Raw genomic sequence first — 16,434 nt, 5'->3', positions numbered from 1 at the left:
TAGGTAATAATTCAAAGCAGCATTTATATCTTAGAAATTAAGAGGACATTTGTGGATTGGTTGTAATTGTATAATTTCCATTTCTTACTTCCATGTAGTAAGTACGTGTATATACACCAATCAGACGGAATACCATTCATTAGATATAAAATTTAGAATTAAAAAAAAAAAAAAAACAGAAACCACTCTTCTTTGGGGAAAGTATGGTTACTCTAAACAGATAAATGAAGAAATATGTTCAGCTGTCCAAACTTATATCAAACTAATTAACATATGGTAAACGTTTTAGCTAATTATTTGTATTTTTTGTCTCAAGTAAGCAACCTAGTTTGTATAATCATATCATAGTAACTAACTGGTTATGTAGTTACTAAGTAATATAGCTATATATAGTATGTAACATGTACCTTACGATATATGTATCATTATCAAAGGCTTCATGAATACGATTATTTTCGTCACATGTATATGTTATAGTAAGATAAGATAAGATAAGATAAGATAAGATAAAATAAGATATATTTTATTTAAGTGTCACACATTTTAAATACATAATTCACATACATATGAAACATTAAAATGTCCAGCCTTATCAGACCTACGAGACACTAAAAAACATTAATATGTCCAATATTATGCATAAAACCAACTTACCTTTCACAGGTCATTATATAATATTTGTACAGAAATAGCATTATTAATCTGTTCTTATATGTCACTCTATATAGGGATCTATACATGTTTAAAGTATCAAATAGGTTATAAACATGAAAATCCCTTAAGTCACATTTTGCAGTGCATTATATTAAGTATGATCATAAAAAAATCCATACATTAACATTCCATCATTGAAGATAGATGTATAATCATTCAAGTTATTTGTGTCATTTGTATTAGTTGTTAACTTATTATTATTCATACTGTATCGTAAACAAGGAGTTTCCAGATACGAAGATTCACTTGTTTTCATATGTACTTGAGAAGGAATTAATATAAGCTTTAAGCTTGCTTTCCGATCCCAAATTATATAAAAATGTATGCATAATACTTGAATGAATATTGAATAAAATATTGTTATACTAATTTATTTATTGATATTTATTTTTTCCCTGTGCTCATTTTGTATGGACTTCATATCACAAAGTCATTAAAGTGGTTGGAACAAAACAAATCGAGGGGTTATAGAGTGGTAAGGTTATAATTACATAATTTTACTTTTTGAGAAAAACGCATTTAAAGATTTCAAGGCCCGACACAATATTCATTTTACTATTGATATCTTCATCATTGAACTATGTTAAACATCAGATATATACACATTACATGTAACAAAATACATTGCAGCGTTAATTAGTTATGACTAATTTCACTTATAACCTTCTGGCATACAGACTTATTGCATTATTGTTTAGAAAGTGGGGTCTCAAAAGTCATAAGTTCACCTGCTACCTTAATTATGACTTTCGGTTTTAATTGTAGTATTTCAAAGTAAATTCATCTCAAGTGCTCTGATGACTTTTTGGTTTTAAACAAAATTCATGATTTTAAGAAAAAAATGTGTGTTAATTTTTGGTTGAATGAAGAGCAATAAGTTTCTATGCTAAAACAATGGCACATGGGTCATTTTTCACCATTTTTTTTCAGAAACTGACAGTAAAATTAATTTGGTTTTGAAGAATTGTCATCAAAAACATATCATTTGAATAAAACAAATGATGCAAGAGGCAATTAATTAACTAAAAGCTAATATAACTCTAATTAAACTAGTAATTTTATCCACATCGTTATATTCACCAACAAAAATCCTCCAAGAACTACATAGTGAGTCACTATAAGTTAGTCACAATGTCAAAGTCCAAATATATAACTTAAAAAAATATGAAAAATCTTCCTAAATCTTCCAAATTTTAAAATCAAATGAAACAAGTGTACTTGGGACCTTATGGAATTAAACATTAGACTATAATTTCCAATGCCACAAAGTTTCAGATGCACTTGTAACCTTTTGGCTTTATTGTATCTATATACTTTGCACTTATGACCTTATGTAATTTGGACGTAATATTTTTTCTAATTAAGATATAGTTCCAATAATTTCACAGGATTAAGAGATGCCAATTTCTGATCAAAAAGGGGGGAAAAGACGTATTTTGACAAAATGTGCACTTAGGACCTTCTGGCTGTAACCCCTCGAAATTGTCTAGTTTAAACTTTATTTTATAATTGATATTGCAGTGCTACATATAATATACAAGATAATGAAATGATTCAGAAACAAGTACTGTACATCACCGGGTTCAATCTTACTGACTGGGCGCCGGTGCGTACACCTCTGCGTCGATGGATTTTACACCTGGGTAACGATAATTCCTATAGAAAATTAACTAGGAAAACGGGATTGAAAACAAGATTGAAGAAATTTTCTTTTTTTTTTCTTTCAAAGAAATAACCCAATCACGGAATAATATGATAAATTGGCTATCATTTGCAAGAATAACAGACAGAAAAGATACTTATCATTTTTTTATAAGTCGCCCACAGTGGGGATGGATCTGAAAAAAATGTCCCCATCCACGACCTATGTAACATGTAGAGCAAAATCCTTTTTTCGGCCCAGAAATAAAACTTTCATAGTATTGATATAAGATTCAATGCCTGTCCAGCTAATCCAGTGGAACACGTATCTGTTCTGGTAATCTTTAAAACCATTATACTCCTTTTACTTATCCAATAAGATAAACAAAACAAACACATGGATGTATTTCACAGCGACAGAGGTACCGCATGATCATCATCATGATTTAATCAAATCAAATATACTCTCATTCGATAAGTTATATGCTCGAACGATCGACAACAAATCTAAATTTCATTATCAAATATAAATTTATCATTAATATCAACTACTTTCAGTCTATTTTTTTTATTTATATAAACTACGTCTCATCCAAAAGTTTATTGATATAAACTGCTTTTAGGTCAATATTTCATTAATATAAACTATGTAAAGTCCAAGATTCCATTAACATAAACTATTTAAAGTCCAATATTTCATTAATATAAACTACTTTTAGTCCAATATTTCATTGAAATAACGTACATGTACTTTTAGGCAAATATTGAATTAAAATGCACTACATTTAATCCAATATTTCATAAATATAAACTACCTTTAGTCCAATATATCATTGATATAAACTACCTTTAGTCCAATATTTCATTAATATAAACTTCTTTTAGGTCAATATTTCATTAATATAAACTATGTTAAGTCCAATATTTCATTAACATAAAGTCCAATATTTCATTTTTCATTGAAATAACGTACATGTACTTTTAGTCAAATATTTAATTAATATGAACTACATTCAATTTAATATCTTATAAATATAAACTACCTTTATTCCAATATCTCATTACTATAAACTTCTTTTAAGTCAATATTTCATAAATATAAACTATGTTAAGTCCAATATTTCATTAACACAAAGTCTAATATTTCATTAATATAAACTACTTTTAGTCCAATATTTCATTGAAATAACGTACATGTACTTTTAGTCAAATATTTAATTACAATGAACTACATTTGATCTAATATCTAATAAATATAAACTACCTTTAGTCCAATATCTCATTAACATAAACTACTTTTATTCCAATATTTTATCAATTATTATGATATTTCGAGTGACATTAACTGGCTACCAGAGGTTTTAAACACGCAAACACGAAAATTAATCCTCGCGAAAATGTATTGATTTACAGTTTATGAGTACCACCCGTTAATGATCAGCAGACAGACACGACGTACAACAGATGTTAGATACTTTTACAAACCCCAACGTCTACATATCGATCAGCAGGGATCATTGTAAGTTGTGAAGTTTTAAATCACTACATTTGTCACCGGATACAACAAGAAATTTAATCGATCTCACCACGTGCTCATCTCCAACTCGACAAAATGCAACAGCTGCACAACTCTCTGCGCATGCCCAGAAAACTGCTTTCGTCACCGTTCAATCTGAGTTATATAGTAAAAATGGACCGGCAAAGATGGAGGAATATACACTTAAATGCTGTTAAGCTTTTAATATATCTATGTATACCACAACTTACGTCCGGACTGGATTTAATTAATGGTATCGATGAGCGTACGTATTACTTTTTATGTTGTACTTATATCCAACCATTACTATAACAAACTGTTATACCTATTGATTAAGTAATTGAAAACCACAACATAAATGGTGTTCAGAAGTTACAGCAATGGCACAGTAAGGTGTTCGCAGATTATGATGACGACGACGACGACCACGAACACGACGACGACGACGATGATGTGAACATTGTTTGTGGGGAAGAATGGGTGCTACACTCTCACTCTTACGAGAAGTCTGTTGGCGCCTTTCTGATATGAACACTTCTGAAAATAGTCCTGTCAACAGAATTTCTATGGATATTTTTGCAAACTTCATATACTGAAGTATTTCGGGTTAAACGTCTACCGACCAAGGAGCCAGATGAAATACCGAAATTATCTCCCTTATTTTTAGAACTGGGTTCATACATTAATACATAGGGACGTTATAGATAAATTCCCAACATACGACTCATATTTAACATGCATTACATGACATACTACATGTACATCCGTGGGTTGCGGATTTGGCGACTTGTACCTAGTCTCTATGTATTGATACAATAGAAAAGTTGTTTATTGTTAATTTTCCTTTTCTGAATAGTAACATCACTGCTTTCCCTTCTTCCGGCGTTTAAATGTCCCAGTTGATTCTATATCCAAAGGCTTGTGACAGATGTCGACTATTGACAGGGATTAAGGCTGATGTAGACCATTGGGGAGTTTTATGGCGGACATCATGGAATAGTCTATTCCTTTTGCGATATGAAGTCAGACGTGTTCGATGCTAGTTGATATTCCTAATGGTTCCATTGACACTAAGCTAACTCCAATTTTGAGAATGTGACTAAAACCCGGATTAGACCTATATTTGTATGATATGTGTTGTCGATGAAGCAGAAGACGCTTACTCTTGCGGAACGCCTGGTCTTATCCTCCTTGACTTTTTTTTTGTTGAAGATTCTACATATATAGATATATGTATTTATGATTTTTCCCTCGCTCTATCGATTTTTAATTAGAATTACGGTTTCAGTATTAGGTCGGAATTATCTGTTTATATACCAAAACTGTTACAAGTAATAATCAATACGTTCAGTCACCCCCAGTCTTTACTCTAATGTACCAATATTCAACTCTTCTATCTGCTTATTACAGTCTGGATACCCATCACTCCTCTAATACTACAACAAGCCTCTCATGATAACCAGTCTATTTAACTCCCAATGATCCTGTCCCTTGCTATCCTCCGAGATAACACATACATACAGGCTGTTCACAAATCAAGTTTTAGAAGTTCAGTTGTTGGTAAAAGAATATGTAAATTAATGTTTGTTTTAAGGGGTTCACATACCCGCGACAGCTGCACGATGTCATCAAGTAAATCCCTCAGACTAAGCCGTGCTTGTTGCTATGAAGCAAAACTATACAGCATTTACTTAAATGTGTCGTTACCTTATGTAATTTCTAGTGGAAAACCTTATTTAAATTGAATTGTTTTTATCAATGATGTTCGTAAATGTATTTAACCTTGGCGAGATAATATGACTCTTATAATTTGTATACATTGTGCGTATCAAGTGTTTATCTGACCACAGTGACAACAGTACAGTTATATAGGTATCCAGTGTTTATCTGACCACAGTGACAACAGTACAGTTATATAGGTATCCAGTGTTTATCTGATCACAGTGACAACAGTACAGTTATATAGGTATCCAGTGTTTATCTGACCATCAGTGACAACAGTACAGTTATATAGGTATCCAGTGTTTATCTGACCACAGTGACAACAGTACGGTTATATAGGTATCCAGTGTTTATCTGACCACAGTGACAACAGTACAGTTATATAGGTATCCAGTGTTTATCTGACCACAATCAAGAGTACAGTTATATAGGTATCCAGTGTTTATCTGACCGCAGTGACAACAGTACAGTTATATAGGTATCCAGTGTTTATCTGGCCACAGTGACAACAGTACAGTTATATAGGTATCCAGTGTTTGTCTGACCACAGTGACAACAGTACAGTTATATAGATATCCAGTGTTTATCTGACCACAGTGGCAACAGTACGGTTATATAGGTATCCAGTGTTTATCTGACCACAGTGACAACAGTACAGTTATATAGGTATCCAGTGTTTGTCTGACCACAGTGACAACAGTACAGTTATATAGATATCCAGTGTTTATCTGACCACAGTGGCAACAGTACGGTTATATAGGTATCCAGTGTTTATCTGACCACAGTGACAAGAGTGCAGTTACATAGGTATCCAGTGTTTATCTGACCACAGTGACAATAGTACGGTTATATAGGTATCCAGTGTTTATCTGACCACAGTGACAATTAGAGTACAGTTATATAGGTATCCAGTGTTTATCTGACTACAGTTACAACAGTACAGTCATATAGTTATCCAATGATGATTTGGCCACCGTTAACACTCCACCTATATGGGTGAAATAATTTCTTCCCTTCCTGGTTTCGATGCCAGAATTTCGGACCTATTCATCCATGAAGTTTCTCACACGCATCAACTTTTTTCGCTTCCTTGAACTCCTCTTCAGTGATGAAATAAGAAGCTGTAGTTTTGCTGATGTGCCGTAGAGGCCGACATTTATGAAACCCAGAGGAACTCCGAACCATCGACTTTTGTCTAAATGTTTTCGTCAAAGCTTCAATTGTTGTTTTGGTAACATTATACAATACGAGAGGCGATGTCAGTCGAAATAGAATCCCATGCCTTGGCCTTCCCTAGTTGTCCGTTCTTCTCAATACTCTGCAGTGCTTCATAAACAAGTGCTTGTAATAACTTGATGTTGTTGACATTGTTCAAACTTGCAATCACTACTTTCCAAATTACTTGATGGTGCTGTTCACTATGGATAGGATGTCAACCCCCTGGATCTCACTATGGATAGGATGTCAACCCCCTGGATCTCACTATGGACAGGATGTCAACCCCCTGGATCTCACTATGGATGGGATGTCATCCGCCTGGATCTCACTATGGACAGGATGTCAACCCCCTGGATCTCACTATGGACAGGATGTCAACCCCCTGGATCTCACTATGGACAGGATGTCAACCCTCTGGATCTCACTATGGATGGGATGTCATCCGCCTGGATCTCACTATGGATAGAATGTCAACCCCCTGGATCTCACTATGGATGGGATGTCATCCGCCTGGATCTCACTATGGATGGGATGTCAACCCCCTGGATCTCACTATGGATGGGATGTCAACCCCCTGGATCTCACTATGGATAGAATGTCAACCCTCTGGATCTCACTATGGATGAACTGTCATCCCCCTTGATTTCACTATGGATAGGATGTCAACCCCCTGGATCTTGCTATGAATGAACTGTCATCCCCCTTGATTTCACTATGGATGGGATGTCATCCGCCTGGATCTCACTAGGGATGAACTGTCACCCCCCTTGATTACACTATGGACAGGATGTCATCCGCCTGGATCTCATTATGGATGGGATGTTCATGGTGACCTACTTCATTACCTTGTCTCTTTCGATGATCAAACTCCTGCTTTGAATCGCATTCTTTCCCATCCAACAGGGTCTTTCAGAGCTATCATTATCCACTGCGCCTGGACAGTTGTTTTGGTCGTCACAATGTTGAAGTATATGCCTGAATAAATGTACTTTTTTTTCTCTTCCCCTATACTATTGGTTCCTCAAAATTTCAATGAGATTAGACAAAAGTTATACAGGTATCAACGTATTAAACATGCTCAATGAAAAAAAAAAAAAAAAAAAACAGAAAAAAATTTGTAGACCGTGACTGGTCGTTAATAGATCCGTGTTGTTTTCTTCAGAGGTAGACAAGTACGAATATTTAAATCTCGTCCGGACAGTAAATGGCGGGCGCTTTATGATGGGTATCAACGATCCTCGATCTGACAGTGGAGAGTATCCGCCTCACAAAATCAACGTGGGATCCTTTATTATCGACCGCTTCCCTGTCACGAACGCCAGGTTCTGGTAAGTCGTGGTGAATATACGTCAGATTCCGGTAGCTACAGCTACATTAGATAAACGTCAGATTCTGGTAAGTACAGCTACATTAGATAAACATCAGATGCCGGTAAGTACAGAATTTACTAAACGCCAGATATTGGTAAGTACAGCCGTATCGATTTAACGCCATATTGTGGTAAGTACAGCCGTATTAACCAAATGCCATATTGTGGTAAGTACAGCCGTATTTACTATAATATGTAATCTTTATAGGCAAATAAAAACATGGTTTTGAATCTAAACTTTACTTTTGAATCAACGTGTAACCTACCTGCAGTAATTTCATGCATTCGATTATTGAATTCCCTTCGATAACAATACATGATAAAAACCGTACATAGGAATGTACAAAATTGAGTTGAAATGTTTTAGTTTAAAATAAACGCTGATTTTATAGGAGGGACCCCATATTATTCACCTTTTAATATAATTGGGTATGGTTGATCAAAACAGATTTCCCACTGTCATCTAAAAAAATTTTTTTAAAAGTTTAAAAATCAAAAAAAAAAAAAAAAAAAAAAATCGATTGGTAATAGAGTCTATATCGAGAAATTCCTTATCATACAGAAGAAAGCATATCTATGAATAAAAATGATAATAAATTGTTAGTAGATTATTGGCATATAACGAAATGAACTAATGTCTGCCTTGTATATTAATGATACAAAACACACTCTATGATATTTAATAGTATTGCATGCGTTAGTTTTGTTTGCTTTTTTATCAGGAAATTCCGTCAAAAGCGATCCCGACATTTTACCGGAAGTGAAATCAGAGGATGGAGTTGGGTATTTTGGGACTTAATTAGTAATGAAACTCTGGCCAAAAGTACTCCCTCGAGGGATCCTTGGTGGGTGGCCGTGCACGGCGCCACCTGGAGGAAGGTATGAAGGTCTTTTAGCGCAAAATATTTTATTTACAGTGGTAATGTATGTAAATTGAAAATGTATTGCTGTAGTGGTACTCATAATACTGAACCTAACATTTATATTCTTGTAATTTCACTTTAATTTTCTCTATCGATAGAAATGTTACAAGTTGTATTCTTAAAATTAGAAGTCAATTTCTGTGTTGATTTCCCTAATGTTTGTTTTAATGGTTTCCCAGTTAAGTGTAGGGCCCAATCTGTATTAATGACCCAACGTTTACCTTCTTAATTAATCACATTTTTATTATAGATCATAGATTTTTGGTATCACAAATGAATGAACAGTTAATTAAATATTTTATCTAGGACCAATATTTGAATAGTTTTGTTCATTTTTTCTGGTGGTAGCCTGAAGGCCCCGATTCCACTATCAAACAGACTCTCGATCGTCCGGTAGTCCATGTCAACCTGAACGACGCTGCCACCTTCTGTCAGAACGAGGGCAAACGTCTGCCGACAGAACACGAATGGGAATACGCCGCTAGGGGCGGAGAGAACGGTAAGATTGCTTCCATCATTTATTTGGTTAACGGTTTTATTTTTGCAGCAACTTAGACGATAATGTATACGGGCTATGGCATCAGTGTTGGAATTATTCAGTTGAATTGCTTTGCTATACCTCTACTTCATCAATTAGTTTAATCGATAGCTAGCGGTGTCCCTGGCTGTATGTTTGTCCTGTATGTTAGTCAGGAAACTAATACAACCTAACTAGACTAAACACGCTTACGATTGGATGTTTCCATCGAGCCAATCAGGCGAAAAGTGGGCAGAGCTTGTTAACCATCACGCTTATTGTTGCCAAGCGATGCGAGAGGTGGGCTGAGATTCTTACTGAACGCGCCTTCTATGTGCAGACGAAAGTTTTTTGGCACTGTCTCTATATTCTTAATTCGAAGAGGTTGACAAATGCTTACGACATCCGCGGAAGAATATAGAAAATGCAGTGATGACTCCTACAGGATGCTAGTTTTCTATTTCAGATTTTTCCACCATTTGATGCAAACTTATAATTCGTTAAATACTTCTTGAAAAATCGCATTAACTTTATATATGCTGTACGATGTGATTTTATTCAATGATATTGACTTACTGGTTATTAATTATCTCTGACGTATCTGCTACAGAATGTCATTTGTTTTAGGCTTGACTTATCCGTGGGGCGAGTCGTACAAGAGAAACAGGGCAAACATATGGCAGGTAAGTATTTGACAATTACTAACACCTAACGAAAAGGTATTTTCACTTATTCAACAAGTTGCATTGCTTTCGGATATTACTATACTAGTATATATATCGACCAACTCCGTAAGAAAAATATTAAAATACAGAATAAACAGTATCGTACTTAACGGGGATGTTTCTTTGTTCTCATGGTGTGGTGCTGGGAGCAATTCATGTTGATAGAAAGTACAAATATGATCAAAATAACTATTTTGATTATTAAACATTTGAAAAAGGAAGGATATGTTGATAAGCTTCTTAACGTAGGGTATAAGGATCAGATATCATTGAATACTTTTGACCTTTACTTACTTGTTGTACATTGTATGTATAGTAGATATGTGTTTATAAGGATCTGCTATTGTACTTCAGGGTCCATTTCCTAACAGTACGAAACACAGAGACGGCTGGAAAGGGCTTTCTCCAGTGGATGCGTTTGGACCCCAGAATGATTACAGTAAGTCGCCATTGACTGATTACTATCCACTCAACAATTTATATCGCACGTTTGTCTTGTACGTGACCTGTATGTATCACATGAACACACATATACAGGAGTTAGGTTGTTATTTTGTGAAAGAACAACGAAACATATTCTTCACTTAAAACGCCTCTATAAACAAAGCTAAGATTTTAGCCACCTCTAATATGGGGTCCTAACCCATTGCTTATCCGACACAAACAAAACAAAAAGAATCTCTCGTCTTTTGGAATAACCAAGGTGTTCCTAAATGAGCAATCATCGCTAGCCCAGGCTTCTGACTGCGTTACACTCCGCTTCTAGGTTATCGTGGAGTGTAACGCGGTCAGGAGCCTTGGCTAACGAAGATGCGAAAGGGTAATTTATTTTAATTTGCGCATCACACGATATTTGCTGGTGACGATATTGATCACTTGTAAAAGCGCAACCGATCTAATTACCTGTAAGAAGTTTAAACATTGTCAAACATAAGGTGTAAAAATAGTACAATATATAAAAATATATAATTCATGGTCAATTTGTATTGAATTTCAACAGATAAATAAATAATCTATAGCAACGTTATCATTACTAGTCAGCAAAATGTGAGAAAAAAGGTTTTGGCTAACAATAGATTAATCAGTAAAGAGATATTTTGTGTCACCATTTAACATATATCGTAGTCTAACACATGACTTGATTTCTCTTTAGAGATGTTTGATGTAGTGGGTAATGTTTGGGAGTGGACGACAACGAGATATTACGAGAGGCTTGTCGACCGCAGACTACAGGAGGAGATGTATGTTGTGAAGGGCGGGTCGTACATAGACACGGTTGACGGGAAAGCCAATCACATCATCCGGACGGCACAGAGGTAGGACTGTCATCATATCGGACCGATAGATAGGATGATCATTGTGTTGGGCGAATAAATTGGACGATTATCGTGGATAGGTAGGACGGTCATGGTGAAGCGCAGATAAATACTGTAAGCGTTTTTATTGACCATTAACGCAACGATGAATTTGCAAAACCAAAAAGCTTGCCGTAGGTAACAATAAAAAAGAATTATCGTAATGACAATTAATTTGAATGTCTTCAAGTGAAAACCGTTATATACTGTAAGAGAAGGATGGTTATCATAGTCAACAAATAAGTACTATTTAAAAAAAAAAATATATAATAAAAAATAGGGGTATTATCTCACAATATATATACAATAGCGTTATAGAATTAAATAGTGCAAATGCACTCGAAAAAACGATCTATAGGTAAATTGCATCCCCGTTTTTATGCCCCCACCATGAAATGCGGTGAGGGGGGCATATAGTGTTGCCCATGTCCGTCCCGTTTGGTCCCGTCGCGTTGCTTCCCGTCCCGATGCAATGTAACTACAGTGTAGCTAATCTCAGGAACAGCTGATGTAATTCTCACCAAAATGTGTTTCGGGATGTCAAGTGGCAGCGGGGACATTTATTCATGTATCTCTATGAAACGACGGCATTATCATTTATTAAGCTAACATAAATTCTAAGATCCTTGAATTGATACCATGAGAAAGAATTCCTAATGTTGACCACAAAATGACTTCACATGGGAGCGATTAGACTAATACAGTGGATATTTAAGACATGAATACAACAAAAGAGAAAAAACTGAATACAGAAAAAACACATATGCAAGTGAAGTATTACACAATTAATGTAGACAATGACTTTATCTATTATTTATCTGCTCTAATCTATTTACGCTTTGGACTGTTTCAGGATGGGCTTATCTCCGGACTACACAGCACACAATGTTGGTTTTCGGTGTGTACTGCCGATACCACACGAGAAATTCAATAAACAATCCTCAAGGAAACGGAGACGGAGGGACGAACTCTGAGTCACTAGTCATTATCTTAGTATAGAGCATGTGGTGATCTCATTGTCATATTTTGCTATATACACCATGAATGCTTTTTTGAGTAGTACATTTTTTTTCAAAAATGCCAAAATTCTCGACAAAATACATCTACCGGAAAACTATCAAATAAATATGTTTCTAGAATCACTCGCAAAGAAGAATTTCTACAGTGGTTATGAAAAAAACAAGAGAGTTTTAATGGTACTGAGACAGATTCTTTAAAAATTGTGTACATTTGGCAAGCAATCAGAAAGCCATATTAAAATATATTTTAAGTTTTTATGTTCAATATACCCATATTTCGTACAAAAACGAAAAGTCCTATCATGGAGGCACAAAGAAACCGTATAAAAGAAAAGGGCCCGACCGACTGTCCTTTTGTTGCGATAACCCCAGCTCATTAACGTCGTATAAAGCATGTCGTATATATACTATTCAGCTGGTATATGACAAAATAACAATGAAAACATGTTTTAAAACATATTTATTAACAAAGGGGAATCACATTGTAAATATTTTCTGAATATTGAATGAATTTGGTTATCCAGCCTCTGTAACAAATTTGCTGCTTACAATTCCTATCTCTTTATTTTCGAAAATTACATAATCTTTCCAGAAAAATCGCATTTTGAAATAGTGTTTATTTAGATAATATTTCAAAATTGTCATTAATAAGTGTATATGTCTATCCTGATATAGGCATACTGATTATAATTTTACATTTGTTATCCATCAGCACAAATTACAACCAGTGATAAAAAGGAACAATAGTACCAACGACAGTGTGTATATGAGAAGTATTAGTGAAACTGTTTCAGCTACATGTACATGCAAGTTGTAAGGGCGTGTAGTAATACCAATAATGTTTTGTGTACAGTTTGTTTGGTTCAACCGTCAAGTAGGTGTAGTGAAGGAGTAAGAACTACAATCTAGTCCTTAGGTTTTTTTCCCCAGTACAAATGCATATTTTATGCATAAGTTTGGTGAAAGGTGTCTAAATGTTAGTGTTAGATATTAAACAAGATATAGTAGCAGAGATTTTACCATCTTGAGATATGGATCGTGAAATTATGTTTTAAAAGTCAATATTTCAGAAAAAGGGCACATGCCGTTGTTAACAAATCGAGTATTATTATCTACTATTCCCACTAGCCTCGTTTCAAAGACACGTTTATTAATTTATTTATTTTGAGCATATGTGTATGAAAGAATTTTCAGGAATTTCATGTTTACTAAATATAATTCTCGTCACTTTAGTAAAATTTTCCCCATTCGTTTCAGTCGAGGATTTTAAACATTATTTAATTGATTTTAAAATGATGTAACATAATATCATTTTATTGAAATGTGAGGATTGAAAACAAGTCAAGCCACTGTATCTATAACTGAACTTAAAAGGTTCACGTGCTACGTCTTATACAATTCCTACGTAACACATTTCAGGGCTAGTATATTGTAATAGGTAAACGTACCTATTCTAAAATTTTATAAAATAATCATCATATGTTACTTGCTCTTACATGAATACCTCCTCCCTGAAAACACTTATAAAATTAAAAGAAATTGAACTACTCTTCTCATGTACATTTTCAGTTTCATAAAAGTCAATGAATATGTTATGCTCGCAAATTTTCAACTAGGCCTTTATTCTACTTAAGTATAACACAATGTGGTTTTCTTATTTATATATTTTGCAATGCTCATTTAACACTGTCTTACCAAGGGGGTTAGATATAATCTTTTCTCATTTAATGGGATAAATAGACTCATAACAATTCTTGTTTTTATTTCACCTTATCGTCTCAATAAATATTAATCTTCTATTCTAATAACGATGTTATCTTGTTTTTATTGGTAAAAAAATGTACATGTATATTAATTAGTAAAGTAAAACTACCCAGATTTATCACATCAGGAGCGCCAGTCAGAAAAAAATTGTGGCGTCATAATATGGGCAATGACGTGACGTCATGAATTATGAATGGCGCAACAAAATGACCATGTTTTATTAAAGCCACATACTCCCAAACAACCTAAAATTATAGTTGCACACGTGTATCAATTGCAATCCAAGATGCTCATTCATGCTCTCCTAACATTAAAATGACCACTGGCCTGGACACTGACCAGGGGAGTCCTTGAGACATCAGTGTATAAAAATAACTCTCCGCATTTATATTTATCGCGAGATTTGTCACGGAGCCGAGAACGAGGCTATAACAACGTGCGCTGCACATAATTATAACTACACACAGGGCCGTTGTTTACATATCGAGCATACGTGAACTTGGCCTAATAATGCTTTCATTTAAACATATTAACAGAATATTCGCATAACTGAACAAAATAAACATAGTTTATATTTAAATACTTAAAATTTAGCAATATGCATATAACAAAACATTGATAAAATTTTAGATTTGTTAGACTTATTAGACTCTTCTACTATACTCCACGATAGAGAAAATTAGACTTGTGATTTCCGCTCTTATACTATACTCTACCATACAGAAAATTAGACTTGTGATTTCCGCTCTTATACTATACTCTACCATACAGAAAATTAGACTTGTGATTTCCGCTCTTATACTATACTCTACCATACAGAAAATTAGACTTGTGATTTCCGCTCTTATACTATACTCTACCATACAGAAAATTAGACTTGTGATTTCCGCTCTTATACTATACTCTACCATACAGAAAATTAGACTTGTGATTTCCGTTCTTATACTATACTCTACCATACAGAAAATTAGACTTGTGATTTCCGCTCTTATACTATACTCTACCATACAGAAAATTAGACTTGTGATTTCCGCTCTTATACTATACTCTACCATACAGAAAATTAGACTTGTGATTTCCGCTCTTATACTATACTCTACCATACAGAAAATTAGACTTGTGATTTCCGCTATTATACTATACTCTACCATACAGAAAATTAGACTTGTGATTTCCGCTCTTATACTATACTCTACCATACAGAAAATTAGACTTGTGATTTCCGCTCTTATACTATACTCTACCATACAGAAAATTAGACTTGTGATTTCCGTTCTTATACTATACTCTACCATACAGAAAATTAGACTTGTGATTTCCGCTCTTATACTATACTCTACCATACAGAAAATTAGACTTGTGATTTCCGCTCTTATACTATACTCTACCATACAGAAAATTAGACTTGTGATTTCCGCTCTTATACTATACTCTACCATACAGAAAATTAGACTTGTGATTTCCGCTATTATACTATACTCTACCATACAGAAAATTAGACTTGTGATTTCCGCTCTTATACTATACTCTACCATACAGAAAATTAGACTTGTGATTTCCGCTCTTATACTATACTCTACCATACAGAAAATTAGACTTGTGATTTCCGTTCTTATACTATACTCTACCATACAGAAAATTAGACTTGTGATTTCCGCTCTTATACTATACTCTACCATACAGAAAATTAGACTTGTGATTTCCGCTCTTATACTATACTCTACCATACAGAAAATTAGACTTGTGATTTCCGCTCTTATACTATACTCTACCATACAGAAAATTAGACTTGTGATTTCCGCTATTATACTATACTCTACCATACAGAAAATTAGACTTGTGATTTCCGCTCTTATACTATACTCTACCATACAGAAAATTAGACTTGTGATTTCCGCTCTTATACTATACTCTACCATACAGAAAATTA

At 34.3% G+C, this 16,434-nt stretch overlaps 1 protein-coding gene across 1 annotated transcript; it reads left to right on the top strand.

The window, feature by feature from the left end:
- The first annotated feature begins 4,033 nt into the window (after nucleotides 1–4,033).
- Nucleotides 4,034–14,548, top strand: LOC117345344 (inactive C-alpha-formylglycine-generating enzyme 2-like). The gene is made up of 8 exons (XM_033908412.1): nucleotides 4,034–4,157; nucleotides 7,995–8,160; nucleotides 8,924–9,080; nucleotides 9,473–9,623; nucleotides 10,269–10,324; nucleotides 10,721–10,805; nucleotides 11,520–11,682; nucleotides 12,575–14,548. The coding sequence occupies exons 1-8, from the start codon at nucleotides 4,046–4,048 to the stop codon at nucleotides 12,693–12,695; spliced, it is 1,011 nt and encodes a 336-aa protein (XP_033764303.1). The 5' UTR covers nucleotides 4,034–4,045; the 3' UTR covers nucleotides 12,696–14,548.
- Nucleotides 14,549–16,434: the final 1,886 nt, after the last annotated feature.

Source organism: Pecten maximus, chromosome 16 (assembly GCF_902652985.1).
Source record: "Pecten maximus chromosome 16, xPecMax1.1, whole genome shotgun sequence".
In the NCBI taxonomy this organism is placed as follows: domain Eukaryota; kingdom Metazoa; phylum Mollusca; class Bivalvia; order Pectinida; family Pectinidae; genus Pecten; species Pecten maximus.
This window is presented reverse-complemented; position numbering and strand designations above follow the sequence as displayed.